At 44.7% G+C, this 17,243-nt stretch overlaps 1 protein-coding gene across 1 annotated transcript in view; it reads right to left on the bottom strand.

The window, feature by feature from the left end:
• LOC103209902 (aryl hydrocarbon receptor repressor-like) overlaps window positions 1-17,243 on the bottom strand; it is a 156,163-nt gene that overhangs the window by 2,443 nt on the left and 136,477 nt on the right. The window contains 2 exon segments of the mRNA XM_007955804.1: window positions 9,032-9,121; window positions 15,940-15,967. Coding sequence (XP_007953995.1) covers window positions 9,032-9,121; window positions 15,940-15,967 — 118 coding nt within the window.

Raw genomic sequence — 17,243 nt, 5'->3', positions numbered from 1 at the left:
TTTCAGCAAGCAAGGTGTGTCATCTGCATATCACAGGTTGTTAATGAGTCTTCCTCCAATCCTGATGCCACATTCTTCTTCATATAGTGCAGCTTCTCTGATAATTAGGAGCTCTGGTAGCTTAGTGTCTAAGGCACTTGACTGCTAATCAGAAGGCTGGCAGTTCAAACCCACCAGCCACTCCTCAGAAGGAAGGTTGGGCAATCTACTTCCATAATGATACCAACTCGCAAACCCAAGGAGGGGTTGCTATGAGTCAGGTCCGACTCGACAGCAAATAACAACAACAATCTCGGATTATTTGCTCAGCATACAGATTGAATAAGTACAGTAAAAGAATACAACCCTGACACACTCCCTTCCTGATTTTAAACCATTACATACGGAGTCAGAATAAAAGCACTCCTAGTATTATCCAGCAGTGGTCACTTCTCCCTTTGTGTACAAAACTGTGGGATTCTTAACTGCTCCGGTCAACAAGCTGTGACGGTCCAGGCGGGTTCACACGAGGACAGCTTCCCTGAACTGTGGACCTTTGAGAGAAGAGAAGGGACAACTTCCCAAAGCAATAAATGTCACTAGCAACTGAAATATACATCTAGGCGCCCATTTATTCGTCACAAAGAGAACTGAATGTGAAGGTACCGAGACAATGGACTTGGGCTGTGATCGGAAAGAATTGCTTCCTGACTTCGTGTGAAGCATTTTGCACAAGAAGCTCACAATAGCACAAAGCTTTTCTAATGTTTCCGTGAAATAATTTTGCATAAACTAGAGGCAGTGCCTGAGTTAACGGCATTTGGAAGCAATTCCTTTGTAATAAACAGCAGAACCATCTTACTTGTAAGGCTTGGGGGAAAATAATCAATTTCAAAGAAAGGAAAGAGCCAATCAGCCAGGTCAGACCTGGACTCGAAGCTGCTCAGTACAAACCTTTCCCCTCCACCTGTGTCATGTGAGAGGACCAGCAAGGGATGGCTAAGGCTCTTGCTGTGTGTGAAGAATCACCGGGAAACTCAGGCTAGACTGCTTGGAAGGAAAAGGGCTTCTGAGTAGTAAAAGGTGGAACATGCAACTTAGTTCTTCTAGATTCAGACCTGCACATGAGACCACCGGCTCAGAAGTCAAAGAATGTGCTGTTCTGCGTGTTGTGCTATGGGACCCAGCTACCTGACCAGCACTGGGTGGTACCTGTGAGCCAAGTGATGGGCTTCAGGTGGGCTGGGAGCAGACAGTGAGGCAGGCAGTGAATCCAGGCTGATCTTTACTAATGCAGTGTGTATGGCTGTTGCCTAAACAAAGCCATATCAAGAGTAGATGTCATTGCAACGAGGGTACAGGCAGACTAGAACAGAGGGGAAGGGACTTACGAACAGAGCTGGCTGCCTCAACCCCATTACTCCAAGTGCTTGTACCAAACACTGTAAGGAACAAGAGGCTCGTTAGCCATCATTTCAGCAAACAGGAGCCCTCAAGATTGGGTGCAGAATCGGGAGATGAAAAAGTATGTCAGCAATAGACAATGGTGACATGATACTTGGCAAATGTTTGTAATGTCACAACCACAAATCCAATAAGCAGCCACAAGAGAATAATCTTAGGCTGCCTCTCTTCTGTTGTAGGGATTGTGGTGATGGTGGTTGTAGTGGTTATGGTGACGGTGAAGGTAGTGATGGCGGTGATCATGATGATGGTAGTGATAGTGGTGGTGATGGCGTTTTTGTTGGTGATGGTGATAGTGGAGGTGGTGATGGTAGAAGTGATGGTAGTGGTGGGGTAGTGCTAACAGCAATGGTGATAGAGATAGTGGTGGCTCTCCTATGGTGGTGATGGAGGTGGAGGAGGTGATGGTGGTGGTGGTGGTGATGGTGGAGGTGGTGTAGAGGTAATGGTGGCTCTTGTCATCATGGTGGTTATGGAGGTGGTGGAGGTAGAGGAGGCAGTGGTGATGGTGGTGGGGTGATGGTGGTAGAGGTAGTGGTGGTGATGGTGGAGGTGGTGGTGGTGGAGGAGGTAGTGGTGGGATGATGGTGGTAGAGGTGGTGGTGGTGGTGAAAGTTATGGTGGTGGTGGGGTGATGGTGGTGATGATGGTGGTGATAAGAGGTGGTGGAGGTGGAAGTGGTGGTTGTGGTGGAAGTGATGGTGATGGTGGTGATGGTGGAGGTGGAGGAGGTGATGGTAGGAGTGATGGTGTTGGGGGGTGATGGTGGTGGTGAGGTGATGGTGGTAGAGCTGGTGATGATGGTGGAGGTACTGGTGGTGGTGGTGCTGGTGGTAGTAGTGGTGGAGGTGGTAGTGGTAATGTTAGTGTTGGTGGGAGTGATTATTGTGGAGGTAGCGGTGGTGGAGGTGGTAGTGGTAATGGTAGTGCTGGTGGAGGTAGTGATGGTGGAGGTGATGGTGGTGGTGGCGATGCCACTGGTGGAGTGTCACCAGCTACTAGGTACTCTTCCAAGCACTCTATTCTCAGTATCTCATCTGGCCCCAGCAGCAGCCTGGAAGGTGGATCTTATTGTTATGTCCATTGTGTGGATAAAGAAAATGAGGCACAGATTGGCCACATAACTTGCAAAGATGGCCAAGCCCAGTCTCAAACCCAGGGGTCATAGCTCTGAGTGATGTTCTAAATGCTATGCTGTGCCTCCAACATGGCGGCCATTGAACATGCCTCAGGAAGGTCATGGACATACATTGCATTGATTCACTTTCATTGCATGCTGGCCATGCCCCATGGGGGTCCTACTGAGGGCCCAACACCTCCCTGTGGGCTCTAGAGCACTCTGGCAATCGGCTGCACTTAAAGTGGACACTGGGGAAGGCTGGTTCTGGATGGAAATGTCCAGTGTGTGAATGACAGCCAAAGGACTCTCTTCCAAAGACCAGTGTCATTAATGAGAGTGTCAGTGGGATGGGGAGGCACAGTCATCTGGCCCTTGTAGCTCACAAGGCAAGGGCTCGTGTGGTCAGAATTCAACGCCAAGGCAGGCGTGGGATGAATGACTTCTGTAGCATTACCAGTAGAGCAATAAGTATTTCAGTTTTGGAAATTGTTCAAAATGATGGCTTTCCTGGAAATTCGATCAAATGCTGTATCTGCCTCAGTGGCTGGAGACAGAGGACTCACACTTTCTGAGGAGGAACTTGGTTTTTTTCTCCTTCAGGCACCAGGAGCCCACAGTTCTCAGATCTCGCTCTCTCCTGCCTTGTACTTCACGCATCCCTCTAGGACTTTAATTGAATTAATTTAATTAATGACTTTAATTGTAATGACTGCATATGTCACTTATCAAGCCATCGCCCGTGGTCTCCAAACCACCTTCCACCGCTGTTTGGATCCTGGGTCTTGCCAACATCTCCCTTTTGCTGGCAGAGGGCACTCAGGGCACTGTGGGAGGAAGGGGCCCTCTGGTTCTCTCTCACTGGGTGGGTCTTCGGAGTTCTCCTTGCCCCTGTATTGCTAATTCCACATTCCCAGTTTTCCACTTGCCAAAGAGTGGGCCACGACTTCAGGCGACCCCGTGTGAGTGAGAGAAGAACTGCACTCCACGGGATTTTCGGTGGCTGGGTGTTCAGACGTGGACCATGAGGCCTTTCCTCTGAGGCCGCGGTGTGTGCACTCAACCCCTCAACCTTTCAGTCAGCTGCCGGCACATCAACCATCTGCACCGCCCAGGGACTTCAGCTCCACCTCAAAGAAACAAACCAACCAAACCAGTTGCCAATGAATCAATCCCAACTCAAGCGACACTAACGGACAGAGACCAGAGGTGCCCCACAGGGTGTCCAGTGCTGTGATCTTTATGGAAGCAGACTGCCACATCTGTCTCCAGCTGAGCATCTGGTGGGGTTGAACCAATGAACTTCCAGCTAGCAACTGAGCACTTAACAACTGCATCACCATGCTCCTTCCAATTCCACATTATTAGTTGATAAATCTTCATATTAAACTGATTCTGTGCAAATTATGGTGGGGTTTCTATATTTTACTCAACCATGACTGATAGATTGTCTTTTTTGTTTTTTGAAGTTCTATTTTTTCTTTCTCTCATCCACCTTCTTTTCATCATAGGCTGCATCTTCTTTATAGTGCTTCCTTAATCCTTCATCATTGTAAACATAATTTTCTAGTTCCAAAAGAATTTTGCTTTGTTCTTCAGGGAGAGTGTCGGGTCCTTACGTATTTTGTCTGCAGATCTGCCTATAGTCCATTTTCCTTGTGTATTTATCACTTTTAATTGTGAGTTCATCTTCCATTGTTGTTGTTGCTTTGTTGTTAGGTGGCATCGTGTCAGTTACAACCCATACCAACCCTGTGAATGACAGAACGAAGCCCTGCCTGATCCTGCCCTGTCCGCACAGTCATTGCTGTGTCTGAGCCCATCACTGCAGCCACTGTGTCAATCCATCTCCTTGAGGGTCTTCCCTTTTTCAGTGACCCTCCACTTTATCAGCTGATCCCTCCTGATAACTTGTCCCAAAGTACGTGAGACAAAGTCTCACCATCCTCACATCTAAGGAGCACTGTGGCTGCACTTCTTCCAAAATACAGACTTGTTCATTTTTCTGGCCGTCCGTGGTACAATCCAAATTCGTCGCCAATACCACAATTCAAAGGCAGCAGTTCTTTGGTTTTCTTTATTCATCATTCAGCTCTCACATGCATATGAGGTGACTGAAAATGCCATGGCTTGGGTCAGGCTCACCTTGGTTCTCAAAGTGACATCTTTGCTTTTTAACACTTCAAAGTGGTCTTTTATTTATTTATTTAAAAATGCATTTTCATGTACAATGAAATACACAAAACTAAAGTGACATGGGTCAATGCATTTTTTTTTTTTCCACAGTGTTCCCTCCCCTCCCCTCCCACCCCTGGTAACCAACAAAGTTCCCTTCCATATATAAACCTTTCCTTGACTTTTTACAATAATGAACTAATACTGTATCGGTCCTTCTGTGACTGAATCCTGTTATCACTTCCTTCACTGATATTGTTTTAGCACTTTTTAAATATTTGTGCTTGTTCTCTTTTTATTTTGATGTGAAGGTTTATCATTTTTCTTTGAGGTTAACCTGTCATTTATAATTTTTTCCCAAGTTTAGAACAGTCCACTGTATCTTGTAGTTGTCTTAACTTCCCTACCACTTAGAAGCTCTGTAACTGCACAGTTTTTTCCCTTTTTGGTTTGTAGTTGTCTTCATTTGTCAATTGATGTCTCTGGTTCTCTGTTTACAATCTCATAGGCTTATTTACTTTGGATACTTCTATAACTGGGTTGGTTTCTGGGTTATGGCATCATGTGTGTTAATGGTCAGTTGTTGTTTGCTGTTATTGGTTCTCTGTCCAAAGGGCTCCCTTTAGCATCTCTTGTAAGACTGGTCTAGTTTTAATAAATTCCCTTAATTTCTGCATATCTAGAAATGTCCTAATTTTACCATCGTATTTGAGGGACAGTTTTGTCGGGTATAAAATTCTTGGTTGGAAATTTTCTTTCAGGGTTTTATATAAACCATCTCTTGTCTTCTTGCTTAAAGAGGTCTTTTGCCGCAGATTTGCCCAATGTGATACATCACTTGATGTCTTGACTGCAGCTCCCATGGGTGTTGACTGTGGATTCCAGTAAAATGTATCCTTAACAACTTCAGTCTTTTCTCTGCTTATCATGATATTGCATATGGGTCCAGTTGTGAGGATTTTTGTTTTCTTTATGCTGAGGTGTAATCCATACTGAAGGCTGCAGTCTTTGATCTTCATCAGTAAGTACTTCAAGTCATCTTCACTTTCAGCAAGCAAGGTTGTGTCATCTGCATATCACAGGTGGTTTTTATTATTATTATTATTTTTATTGTGATTTGGGAGGAATTTTACAAACAAATTCATTTTCCATACAGTAGTTCATACACATTTTGTTTTATGCCATTGACTACAATTCCCCACAGTATAACAGCTCTCTTCCCACTTACTCCCTGTAGTTACCTCTTCTCTGAGTCCTTCTTTGCTATGCATTCCTGCCCCCCGAGCTGTCTCCCTGTGCAAATACCCTTCTGTTCTCCCAGGATTGATCCTTCCAAGGAGTGTATCTACCTGATGTAAATTTTCACCCTATATACTGTTCACTTTTTGGCTGGAAGCCATGGGAGTGAGTTTAATTCCAGACCTGAAGGGTAACTAAGGGCCATAGTCTTGGGGGTCTCACCAGGTTCTATCAGACCAGTAAACGTGGTCTTTTTTCATCATATCACAGTTTGTTAATGAGTCTTCCTCCAATCCTGATGCCACGTTCTTCTTCATGTAATCCAGCTTCTCAGATTATTTGCTCAGCATACAGATTGATCAAGTAGGGTGAAAGGATACAACCCTGAAACACTGCCCTCCTGATTTTAAACGATGCAGTGTCCCCTTGTTCTGTTCGAATGACTGCCTCTTGTTTCATAAATGGATCTGCATGAGCACAATTAATTTCTCTGGAATCCCCATTCTTCCCAATGGCATCCATAATTTGTTAAGTCAGATGCCTCGCATGGTCAATAAAACACAGGTAAACATCTTTCTGGTATTCTCTGCTTTCAGCCAAGATCCATGTGACATCAGCAATGATATCCCTCGTTCCACGTCTTCTTCTGAATCCAGCCTGCACCTCTGGAAGTTCTCTGTCAATATACTGCTGCAACTGTTTTTGAATTATCATCAGCAAGATTTTACTTGATGTGATTTATAATGATATTGTTCAATAATTTCCACATTCTGTGAGATCACCTTTCTTTGGAATGAGTACAAATATGGATCTCTTCCAGTTAGATGACCAGGTAACTGTCTTCCAAATTTCTTAGCATAGCTGAGTGAGTACCCTCAGTGCAGCATCCATTTGTTGAAACATCTCAGTGGGCATTGTCAGTTCTTGGAGCCTTGTTTTTTGCCAGTTCCTTCAGTGTAACTTTGGCTTCTTCCTTCAATACCATTGATTCTTGATCATATGCTACCTCCTGAAACAGCTGAATGTCGACCAATTCTTTTTGGTATAGTGACTATGTATTCCTTCCATCTTCTCTTGATGTTTCCTGAGTCATTCAGTATTATGAAAACACAGTCATCCTCAGAGGGAATATTTTGGGGGAGCAGGGGTGTTTTGATTACCTAGTACCACTCTGACAGGAAATATATACCACAAATGGGATGGCCTCAACAAACAGGAGTTTATTCTTACAGTTTGGAGGCTTTAAGTCCAAGTTCAAAGTGCCAGGCTCTAGGGGCTGGGTGAAAGCCCCTCAACCTTGGGGTCCAGCTCTGCCTCTTGCTCCTGGCCCACTGGAGCTAGAGGTGTTTCTTCACTCAGACAGCTGCTGGCTGCTGAGGCTGAGAAGCCCCAGGGTTCACAAGGAAAAAGGCACAGTCCCAATGTTACTAATCCACATGGCAGGCCATTAACTCAAGTCCACTGTAAGTCCCAAGCATGCCAAAGGCTAGAGACCATTCCCAAGGCTTCTCCTTAAATACAGGAAGCAGACCACATCCCAAAGGCAGTTACTCAGCTGCTTGTGGTAGATCCCACCATGGAGTTGATTGCCAGTCTCATCACGGGAAATAACTACCACCAGCTGCCCAGCCACTCAGTCAGGCCCAGTCAAGTTGACACAAAAACATAACCACCACAAGGGGGCTTGTGGCAGTGTAGTTAAATGGTCACCTTTTTACTTCATGGGGTGCCCTAGAGAGTTCATCAGTTCACAATTGGCTAATCCCAGATTTGGGGGGCCTGCACTATGCAGTACTGCAAATTTGGACTTTAGACCTCAAGCTCTCAATTACTCATGAGAAAGGTCTTTTTCCCTCCCAGAGGCCAGGCAGAGAAAAGCATCCTTATCCATTCCTGGGCTGTAGGTAGGATTGTTTTTTAATGGCATCCTTTCCATGGATGAAGGAGCTCTGGTGGCACAGTAGGTAAGTCACATGGCTGCTAATCAGAAAGTCAGCAGTTCAAACCCACCAGCTGCTCCGTGAGAGGAAGATGAATCAATGTACTTCCATAAAGATTTATAGCGTTGGAAACTCTATGATAGTTGCTATGAGTTGAAATTGACTTGATGGCAGTGGGGTTTGGTTCATAGGGTCATTATGAGTTGGGATCGACCGGATGGCAGTGGGATTGGTTCATAGGTCACTATGAGTTAGGATTGACTCGATGGCAGTGGGTTTTGGTTCATAGGTCACTATGAGCTGGGATTAGCTAGACAGCAGTGGAGTTGGTTCATAGGGTCACTATGAGTTGGGATCTCCTGGATGCCAGTGGGTTTTGGATCATAGGGTCACTATAAGTTGGGATCGACAGGATGGCAGTGGGCTTGGTTCACAGGGTCACTACTAGTCAGGTCGACGAGATGGCTGTGGGGTTGGTTTGCTTTGTTCCATGGATGAGTTACTTTCCTCGGTCCTGGTATTTGATAGCTCTCTGCCCGAGGTCCACAATCATCCAACTGGGCTGGACTGGGTAATGTGCCAAATAGATATCAATGATTATCTTTGCAGAACATAACTATGTCCTGAATGTACCAAACATCTGAAGTTGAAGACCTCAACCAGGGAGGTGCAGAATGGGACAGTGCTGGAGGAGAGCGTCACTCCACTGGTGTGACGGGCCACCCACAGAAGTGTGAGAAGCCCAGGGCCAGCACCACGCTGGAACACCTTGTACACTCACCATGCCCTCAGCCAGCACAGCACCCAGACACCCCACATACTCGCCACATCTCTCACCCAGCACAGCACCTGACACCCCACGAGATCTCCACACCATCACCCAGCATCACATCTGGATACCCTGCACGCTCTCTACTCTTCTCACCAAGGCCTGATCATGGATCATGAGAAAAACGTTGGACTGAGGCTAGAGGTGTGAGGAAATTCCTATCTGAGGAAAGGTGAGTGATAGGAAAAGCTTAATTTGGATGACTCATAAACCTTGACTAGAATAAACATTTACAAGGACAACAATTACAAAGTTCACAGAAAGAAAAGACATTTCCCCTTCATTTACCTGGTGAAAGCCCAGATAGTCCACGATCGTAGCTGATGCATAAAATATCATTCCTTCCGCGCTCACCACCAGAGCAAAGCCATTGAGAGACTAGAAGAAAGAAGGGGAACACTGAGGTCAGCTGCTGGAGGCATCCATGAAACCCCCACAGAAAGGGGCAGACAGGCCTTCTGTTCGCATTTCTGCCATTTCCTCCTGTCCCCCAGCACAAATCCGTAGCTGCGGGACCCCCGTTTTTGTTTATTTATTGCCAGTTTGTAACAACAGGTCCCGAGGTGGCAGGTGTCGGCTCAGACTTTGCTCCTGCCTTGCAGATGTATATTTTATAAACTCTAAACACCACCTAAGAGAGTGAGACACCAGGGGTGCATGAAAGAAACACAAGCAGAGAACCATTTATTTGACCCGTGGGGACTGTCCACCTTCATGCATTTCCTTCTCTACAATACCACGGGCACTTTCTTTTTAAGAGTTTTTATCATGAAAAAATAGTGACTCTTCCGGCTGCTCTCCTTTGTCCATGAAATCACCACGTGCTTTGTCTCCGGTCTGTCACGAGGTGACAGGCTGAGTCATCCTTGCATCTCTGGCATCAACACCATCCGATCGGGATTATTTTTCATGAATGCTTAGAATCGATTAACTTCACTCGGTAGTTATAATCTACGTGACAGTAAACTGGTCTATAATTGCCTTTTCTTACTTTGAAGGCAATTACAACTAATCATCAAAGAGTGAGTTGGACACGGGCCTGGCAAGCCCACAGGTCAGCCCCTGTTTTCCGAGCAGACCTCCTGGCCTCGCCTACGTGGCTCCTTGGGCTGACCGCCGGGGCTCACCTGAGCACGGACTTACTCCCAGCCCTTCTGCTCTCACCTGGCCCTGGCTGCCAGTGGTCCCATCTCTGGTCCAAAGGCCGAGCCTCATGCCCCTTCCAGGGCCCACCTGGCCACCCAGCTGGTGTCCACAGGATGCCTGGCACATACCATGAAATGCCAGGAGCCAGAAGGCACCAGAATTAGTGGGCCAAGGGCCATGGGAGGCAAGAGGAGAATGTGTGGCCAGGACCCTTGGGGCTGGCCTGACTCCACCTCACAGGCCCTCCTGGGGCCCCACCCGCAGGACCTAAGGATAACAGTAACCTCCCCTTTGAGCTCCATGCTCTCGTCCCCCTACCCCCAGCGAGAAGGCAGGGTGGCTGCATCCATACTGCAACTACACGGAGCTGTGACTGTCTGCACTCTCCACCCCAAACCAGAGTCTACTAGCGGAATCCAGGGTCTGGAATCACCTGGCGTCACCGGCGCAGCCCGGCAATGGCCTCAGGGGCTCTTCCCGGCAGACTCTACCAGGCTGGGCTTTCTCTGCTGTGCACACCTGGTAGCTCAGCCTCTGTCTCCCCTTGTCACCACCAGCGACATAGCTGCTAAGCCCCAGTGCTGCTGTGTCAGTAAACAAACTGGGGTCTGCTCCCAGCAGACCTGAGGCTCCGCCCCCATCAGACCTGAGGCTCCGCCCCATCAGACCTGGGGCTCCGCCCCCATCAGACCTGGGGCTCCGCCCCCATCAGACCTGGGGCTCTTCCTTGACTGGACCACCCAGTGCTATCTGCCACTGGGGGTGAGAGACAGCTGGGAGGAGAAGAGCATGGCCCTCACCCCTGTGGGGCCAGAGCTCACCAGCTCCCCTCCCCCACCGTCCACCTTCCCCACCCTTGAAGGCTTGGACATGGAGACGGGCTGAACCTGCCCCCACTGAGAGGCGGGTGATGGACAGGCAATGAGGAAAGGGAAAGGGGTGTAGATGGGGAGGGTCATCGGAGATGGAGGAACTTTTGAAGAGGGGAGGTTTACATGGCCCCTTGGGGAAAAGGGGGTGCCTGTGAGGCCCAGGAGTCTGGGTGGGGACAGTGCTATGTGGGGATTGGAAATGGGGGACACATGGGGCAGAGAAGGGGCAGTCAGGCCTGAAGACAGGTATGGCCAGTGCTCCCCAGAAAGCTACCCGCCTCTCAAGTTTCCCGACCCACCTCACCTGGGGGCTCTGGGCCCTGTCCTCGCTGGGCTGCATCCTGGAGGTGGGGGGTGGGGGGCGATGAGAGAGAAAGACTAGGAAAAACACCAGGCAGGCGGGACCCGGCCTTGTTCCCAGGACCAAGCCCAGGGCCTAGCAATCTTCGATGATATGGAGCTGCCACCAGAAGGGGGAAATCGAGGCAGAGGGGCCTGGGTGACTCCCAAGCACTTAGCCCTCTCTCCTGCCCCTGAGGAATTTATTGTAGATTTTGACATGACAAGGAAACGCCTCCATTTCCCCCAGGTAGACTAAAACGGACTGCTGAGTTGTAGAAAAACAGGTTACATCCTTTGAACACCAGAGTGTGTGGCTTATGATATTACTTCAGCCAAATAATTGCTTAACTCTTCATTATGCAAAAGTTCCAACATACACAAAAGTATAGGAAACAGGGGATTCAGTATGCTTAAACCCATGTCCCCATCAGCCGGCCTCAGCGATGACCAACTCACGTCTACTTCTGCCTCATCTTCCTCTCCCACTACTAAACTATTTTGCCATTATTTTAATTGTCACTTCACTGATTACTAATGATTGAGAAGACATTTTATACATTCACAGGTAATTTGTATTCTTTTTAAAACTGCCTGGGCACATCATTGGCCAATTTTTCTAATACGGTTTTTAAATAGGAGCTCTGGTGGTGCAGTGGTTAAGTGCTCAGCTGCTAATCAGAAGGTCAGCAGTTGGACTCCACCAGCTGCTCTTCAGGAGAAAGATGTGGCATTCGGCTTCCATAAAGATTGACAGCCTGGGAAACGCTCTGGGGCAGTTCTCCTCTGTTCTCTAGAGGTGCTGTGAGTCGGAATTAATTCGGCGGCAGTGGGTTTTTGGGTAGTTTTAAATATCAATATCTTAGAGCCTTTAAAATACTGATATTGGAGACTTGCAGAGACTGGAGGGTAGTGGCAGTTGCCTAAACCCAAATCTCCCACACATTCTAAAAACTGAGAGGACAATAACTCGAACAGGCAAAACTACATAAACTTGTCCTTGGCATAACTAGAACACAGAAAAATGCTATGAGCTAAAAATTACGTGTAAACGGAAAAAGAAACACCAAATCTTAGTAGCATAAACTGGTTATGTCTCTTGCACACAAAAAAGTACATGAGAGCTGAATAGGAGATATCAAAGAGCAGCTCAAGAAGACAAAGTCAGTTATGATAATAAAATGCAAAAAGACCTGGAGTTAGAAACCCAAAAGGGAAGAACATGCTCAATATTTCTCAAGCTGAAAGAACTGAAGAAAAAAATTCAAACCTCAAGTTGCAATATTGAAGAATTCTATGGGCAAAATATTGAATGATGTGGGAAGGATCAAAAGCAGATCGAAGGACAATTTTGTACAGAGAATACTGTACAGAAAAAGAACTGGTCGACGTTTGTCCATTTCAGGAGGCAGCGTAGGGTCAAGAACCAATGGTACTGAAGGAAGAAGCTGAAGCTACGCTGAAGGAATTGGCGAAGAACAAGGCTCCAAGCATTGACGGAATACCCATTGCAATGTTTCAACAAATGGATGCTGCACTGCAGGCACTCACTTGGCTATGCCAAGAGATTTAGAAGACAGCTACCTGGCTGACTGACTAGAAGAGATCCGTATTTGTACCCATTCCAAAGAAAGGTGATCCCACAGAATGTGGAAATTATCTAACAGTAACATTAATATCACATGCAAGTAAAATTATGCTGAAAATAATTTAAAAATGTTTGCAGCAGTATATTGACAGGGAATTGCCAGGAAATGAAAACTGGATTTGGAAGAGGAGGTGGAACGAGGGAGATCATTGCTGATGTCAGATGGATCTTGGCTGAAACCAAAGAATACCAGAAAGATGTTTACTTGCACTTTATTGACTACGCAAAAGCATTCAACTGTGTGGATCCTAACAAATTATGGATAACATTGCTAAGAATGGGAATTCTAGAACACTTACTTATACTCATGAGGAACCTGTATGTATACCAGGAGTCTGTCATTCAAACAGAACAAGGGGATACTGCATGGTTTAAAATCAGGAAGGGGGTGTGTCAAGGTTGTATCCTTTTACCCTGCTTATTCAATCTATATACAAATAATCCAAGAAGCTGGACTGTATGAAGAAGAACATGGCATCAGGATTGGAGGAAGACTCATTAACAACCTGTGATATGCAGACAACACACCTTTGCTTGCTGAAAGTAAAGATGACTTGAAGCACTTACTGATGAAGATTTAAGACTACAATCTGCAGTATGGATTGCACCTCAACATAAAGAAAATGAAAATCCTTGCAACTGGACCCATAAGTAGCTTCACGATAAATGGACAAAAGATTGAAATTGTCAAAGATTTCATATTACTTGGATCTTGTTCTGGTTACCTATACTGCTCTGACAGGAATATACCACAAATGGGATGGCTTGAAGAAATAAAGTTTATTCTTTTACAGTTTGGAGGCTTTAAGTCTAAGTTCAAAGGTGCCATCAAGTCATGTCCGACTCAAAGCGACCCTATGCACAGCAGAATGAAACACTGCTCTAGGGGCTGGGTGCAAGCCCCTCAACCCTGGGCTTCAGCTCTGCCTCCTTCTCTCAGCCCAATGAAGCTAGAGGCTTTTATTCACTCAGCTGCTGGCTACTGAGGCTGACAAGCCCAAGGTTGACAAGTAAAAAGGCACAGTCTTGATGTTATCAAACCACACAGCAGGCCATTCATTCAAGTCCATTGAAAGTCCTAAGGTTGGCAAACTATGGCAGGCTGCTGAATAATGACACGTCTACATGCAGGGTTCAAGTGTGCTATAAGCTAGAGACCATTCCCAAAGCTGTTTCTTATATACAGGGAGCAGGCCACATACCCAAAGCAGCTACTCAGCTGCTCTAATCGATTCCACCATGGAGTTAATTACCAATCTCACCATGGGAAATAACTGCATTCAGCTGCCTAGCCACTCAACCAGGCCTAGCCAAGTTGACGCACAAACTTAACCATCACAGATCTACAATCAACACCCATGGAACCAGCAGTCAAGAAAGTAGATGTTATATTGCATTGGGCAAATCTGCAGAAAAAACCTGTTTAAAGTGTTGAAGAGCAAAGGTGTCACTTGGAAGATTAAGATGCACCGAACCCAAGCAGCATAGTGCTAAAGGCACTTGACTGCTAACCAGAAGGCTGGTGGTTCAAACCCACCAGCCACCCCTCGGAAGGAAGGTTGGGCAATCTACTTCTGTAGTGATACTGCCTCAGCAACCCAAGGAGGGGTCACTATGAGTCGGGTCTGACTCGACAGCACATAACAACAACAACTCAAGCCATGGTATTTTCAATCACCTCATATGCATGTGAATGTTGGACAATGAACAAGGAAAACCAAAGAAGAGTTGATTGATGCCTTTGAATTGTGGTGTTGGTGAAGAATACTGAAAATACCATGGACTGCCCAAAGAACAAACAGATCTGTCATGGAAGAAGTGCTGCCAGAATGCTCCTTGGGAGTGAGAATGGCCAGAATTTGTCTCATCTCTTTTGGTCATGTTGTCAGAAGGGACCATTCCCTGGAAAAGGATATCATGCTTAGTAAAGTGGAAGGTCAGCAATAAAAGGGGAAGACCCTTGACAAGATAGACTGACACAGTGGCTGCAATGATGGGCTCAAATACAGCAAGAATTGTGAGAATGACACAGGACTGGACAGTGTTTTATTCTGTTGTACATAGGGTTGCTATGAGTTGGAGTGGACTCAGTGGCACCTAACAACAACAACAACATGATCTCTCCACAAGAAAGTAGAGAAACAAGAGCCAGGTAAGTCCAGGGTAAGCAGAAGGAAGTTCAAAAATAAAAATAAGGGTTGAAAATTGCTTAAAATAGTCAAATACCAGAGAACATTAACAAAGTCACAATTTGGTTCTTTGAAAGGACTGAAGTTTTTAGTAAGACTGATGGAGAAAAATACAAATTACTGACACCAGGAGTCAAAAAAGGTACACCATTACAGATCATACAGACATGGAAAGGATAACACATAGTGAGAATAATATTTAGTAAATTAAACAATTTATATGAAGTGGACAAATTCCTTGAAAAAGCACAAATTAACAAAAGTGATAAAAGAACTAAAAAAATCTAAATAAACCAATATCTATTAAACAAATTTAATTTATAATTAAAACTTTCCCACACACAAAAAAACTCAAGACTCAGACCAAAAAACATAAAATACCTAGGCATATAGCTAATGAAAGATGTGCAAGACCTGTATAGTGAAAATGATGAAACATTACTGAGAGAAGACCTAAATAATAAATGAGCTATATCATGATCATGGGTTGAAAGAGTCAATAAAGTTAAAATATCCAACCTTCCTAAATTGATCTATAGATACAATACCATCCCAATCATAATCCCAGTGGGGTTGCTTTGTGTTTGTTGTTGTAGATTTTAATGAGCTGATTCTAAAATTTATATAGAAGTACACAGGGTGTACGATAGCTGAAACAATCTTGCGAGAGATGAACAAAATTTTAATATGACACCGATGGACTTTAAGACTTACTATAAAGCTATACTAAGAATAGACACATGGATTTTGAGCAAGGTGCTAAGTCAATTCAATGGGAAAAGGAACCTGTTTAAATAATGTTGCTGGGACAGCTTTATTTGTATGAAAAAAAATGAGCCTTGACCCTATCTCATTACATACACAAAAATTAATTCAAGATATATCATAAACCCAAATATAAAACTCAGAACCACAAAACTTCAAGAAGAAAACACCTTCATGACTTTGGGGTAGGGAGATTTGGATAGAACATAAAACCACTAATTATTAAAGAAATAATACCTCAATAATAAGATTTCATTGAAAGACACTGTTAAAAAATGAAGGGACAAGCTACAGAGTGAGGGGAAAAATAATTCACAGAATACTGACAAAGGACTTGTAACCAAAATATATAAACAAATTCTATAAATCAACAACCTAATTTTTTAAAATGGGCAATAGCCTTGAACAGATACTTCACGAAAGGAGGTAGAGGATATACACAGGAAATGTGCTCACCATCACTGGTCATTAGTGAAATGCAAATTAAACAACACTAAGATACTATTGTTTCAAGATCTGTCCTAAAGTACAATGCCGTCAGTGATAGGATAATATCCATACTCCAACAAGGAAGACCAGTTAATACAACTATTATTCAAATTTATGTACCAACTACCAAAGCCAAAGATGAGGAAATTGAAGATTTTTTTATCAGCTTCTGCAGTCTGATTTGACCAAACATGCAATCAGGATGTCTTAATTATCACTGGAGACTGGAATGCAAAAGTTGGAAACAAAGAAGAATCACCAGTAGTTGGAAAATTTGGCCTTGATGACAAAAATGATACTGGAAATCACATGATAGAATTTTGCAAGACCAACAACTTATTCATTGCAAATACCTTTTTTCAACAACACAAACAGTGGCTATATACATGGACTTTTCCAGATAGAATACATAGGAATCAGATTGACTACATCTGTGGTAAGACGTGATGGAAAAGCTCAGTATCTTCAGCCAAAACAAGGCCAGGAGCTGATTGTGGAACAGACCATCAACTGCTCATATGCAAGTTCAACTTAAGGTTAAAGACAGTTAAAACAAGTCCATGAGAACCAAAATATGGTCTTGAATATATCCCTCCTGAATTTAGAGACCATCTAGAGAACAGATGTGATGCACTGAACACCAATGACTGAAAACCAGAAGAAATGTGGGATGACATCAAGAGCATCATCCATGAAGAAAGCAAGAAGTCATTAAAAATACAAGAAAGAAAGAAAAGATCAAAATGGATGTCAGAAGAGACTCTGAAACTTGCCCTTGAGTGGCCAGTAGCTAGAGTAAATGGAAGAAATGACAAGATAAAAGAGCTGAACAGAAGATTTCAAAGAGCAGTTCGAGAAGACATAGACAATTACTATAATGAAATGTGCAAAGACTTGGAGTTAGAAAACCAAAAGAGAAGAACACACTCGTCATTTCTCAAGCTGAAAGAACTGAGGAAAAACTTTAAGTCTTGAGTTGCAATATTGAAAGATTCTATGGGCAAAATATTGAATGATGCAGGAAACATCAAAAGAAGATGGAAGGAATACAC

The sequence above is a fragment of the Orycteropus afer genome, unplaced genomic scaffold (genome assembly GCF_000298275.1).
Source record: "Orycteropus afer afer isolate SDZICR_OR568_19922 unplaced genomic scaffold, OryAfe1.0 scaffold00541, whole genome shotgun sequence".
In the NCBI taxonomy this organism is placed as follows: Eukaryota; Metazoa; Chordata; class Mammalia; order Tubulidentata; family Orycteropodidae; genus Orycteropus; species Orycteropus afer.
The sequence above is the reverse complement of the archived record's forward strand: the minus strand, read 5'-3'. Positions and strand labels throughout refer to the sequence as shown.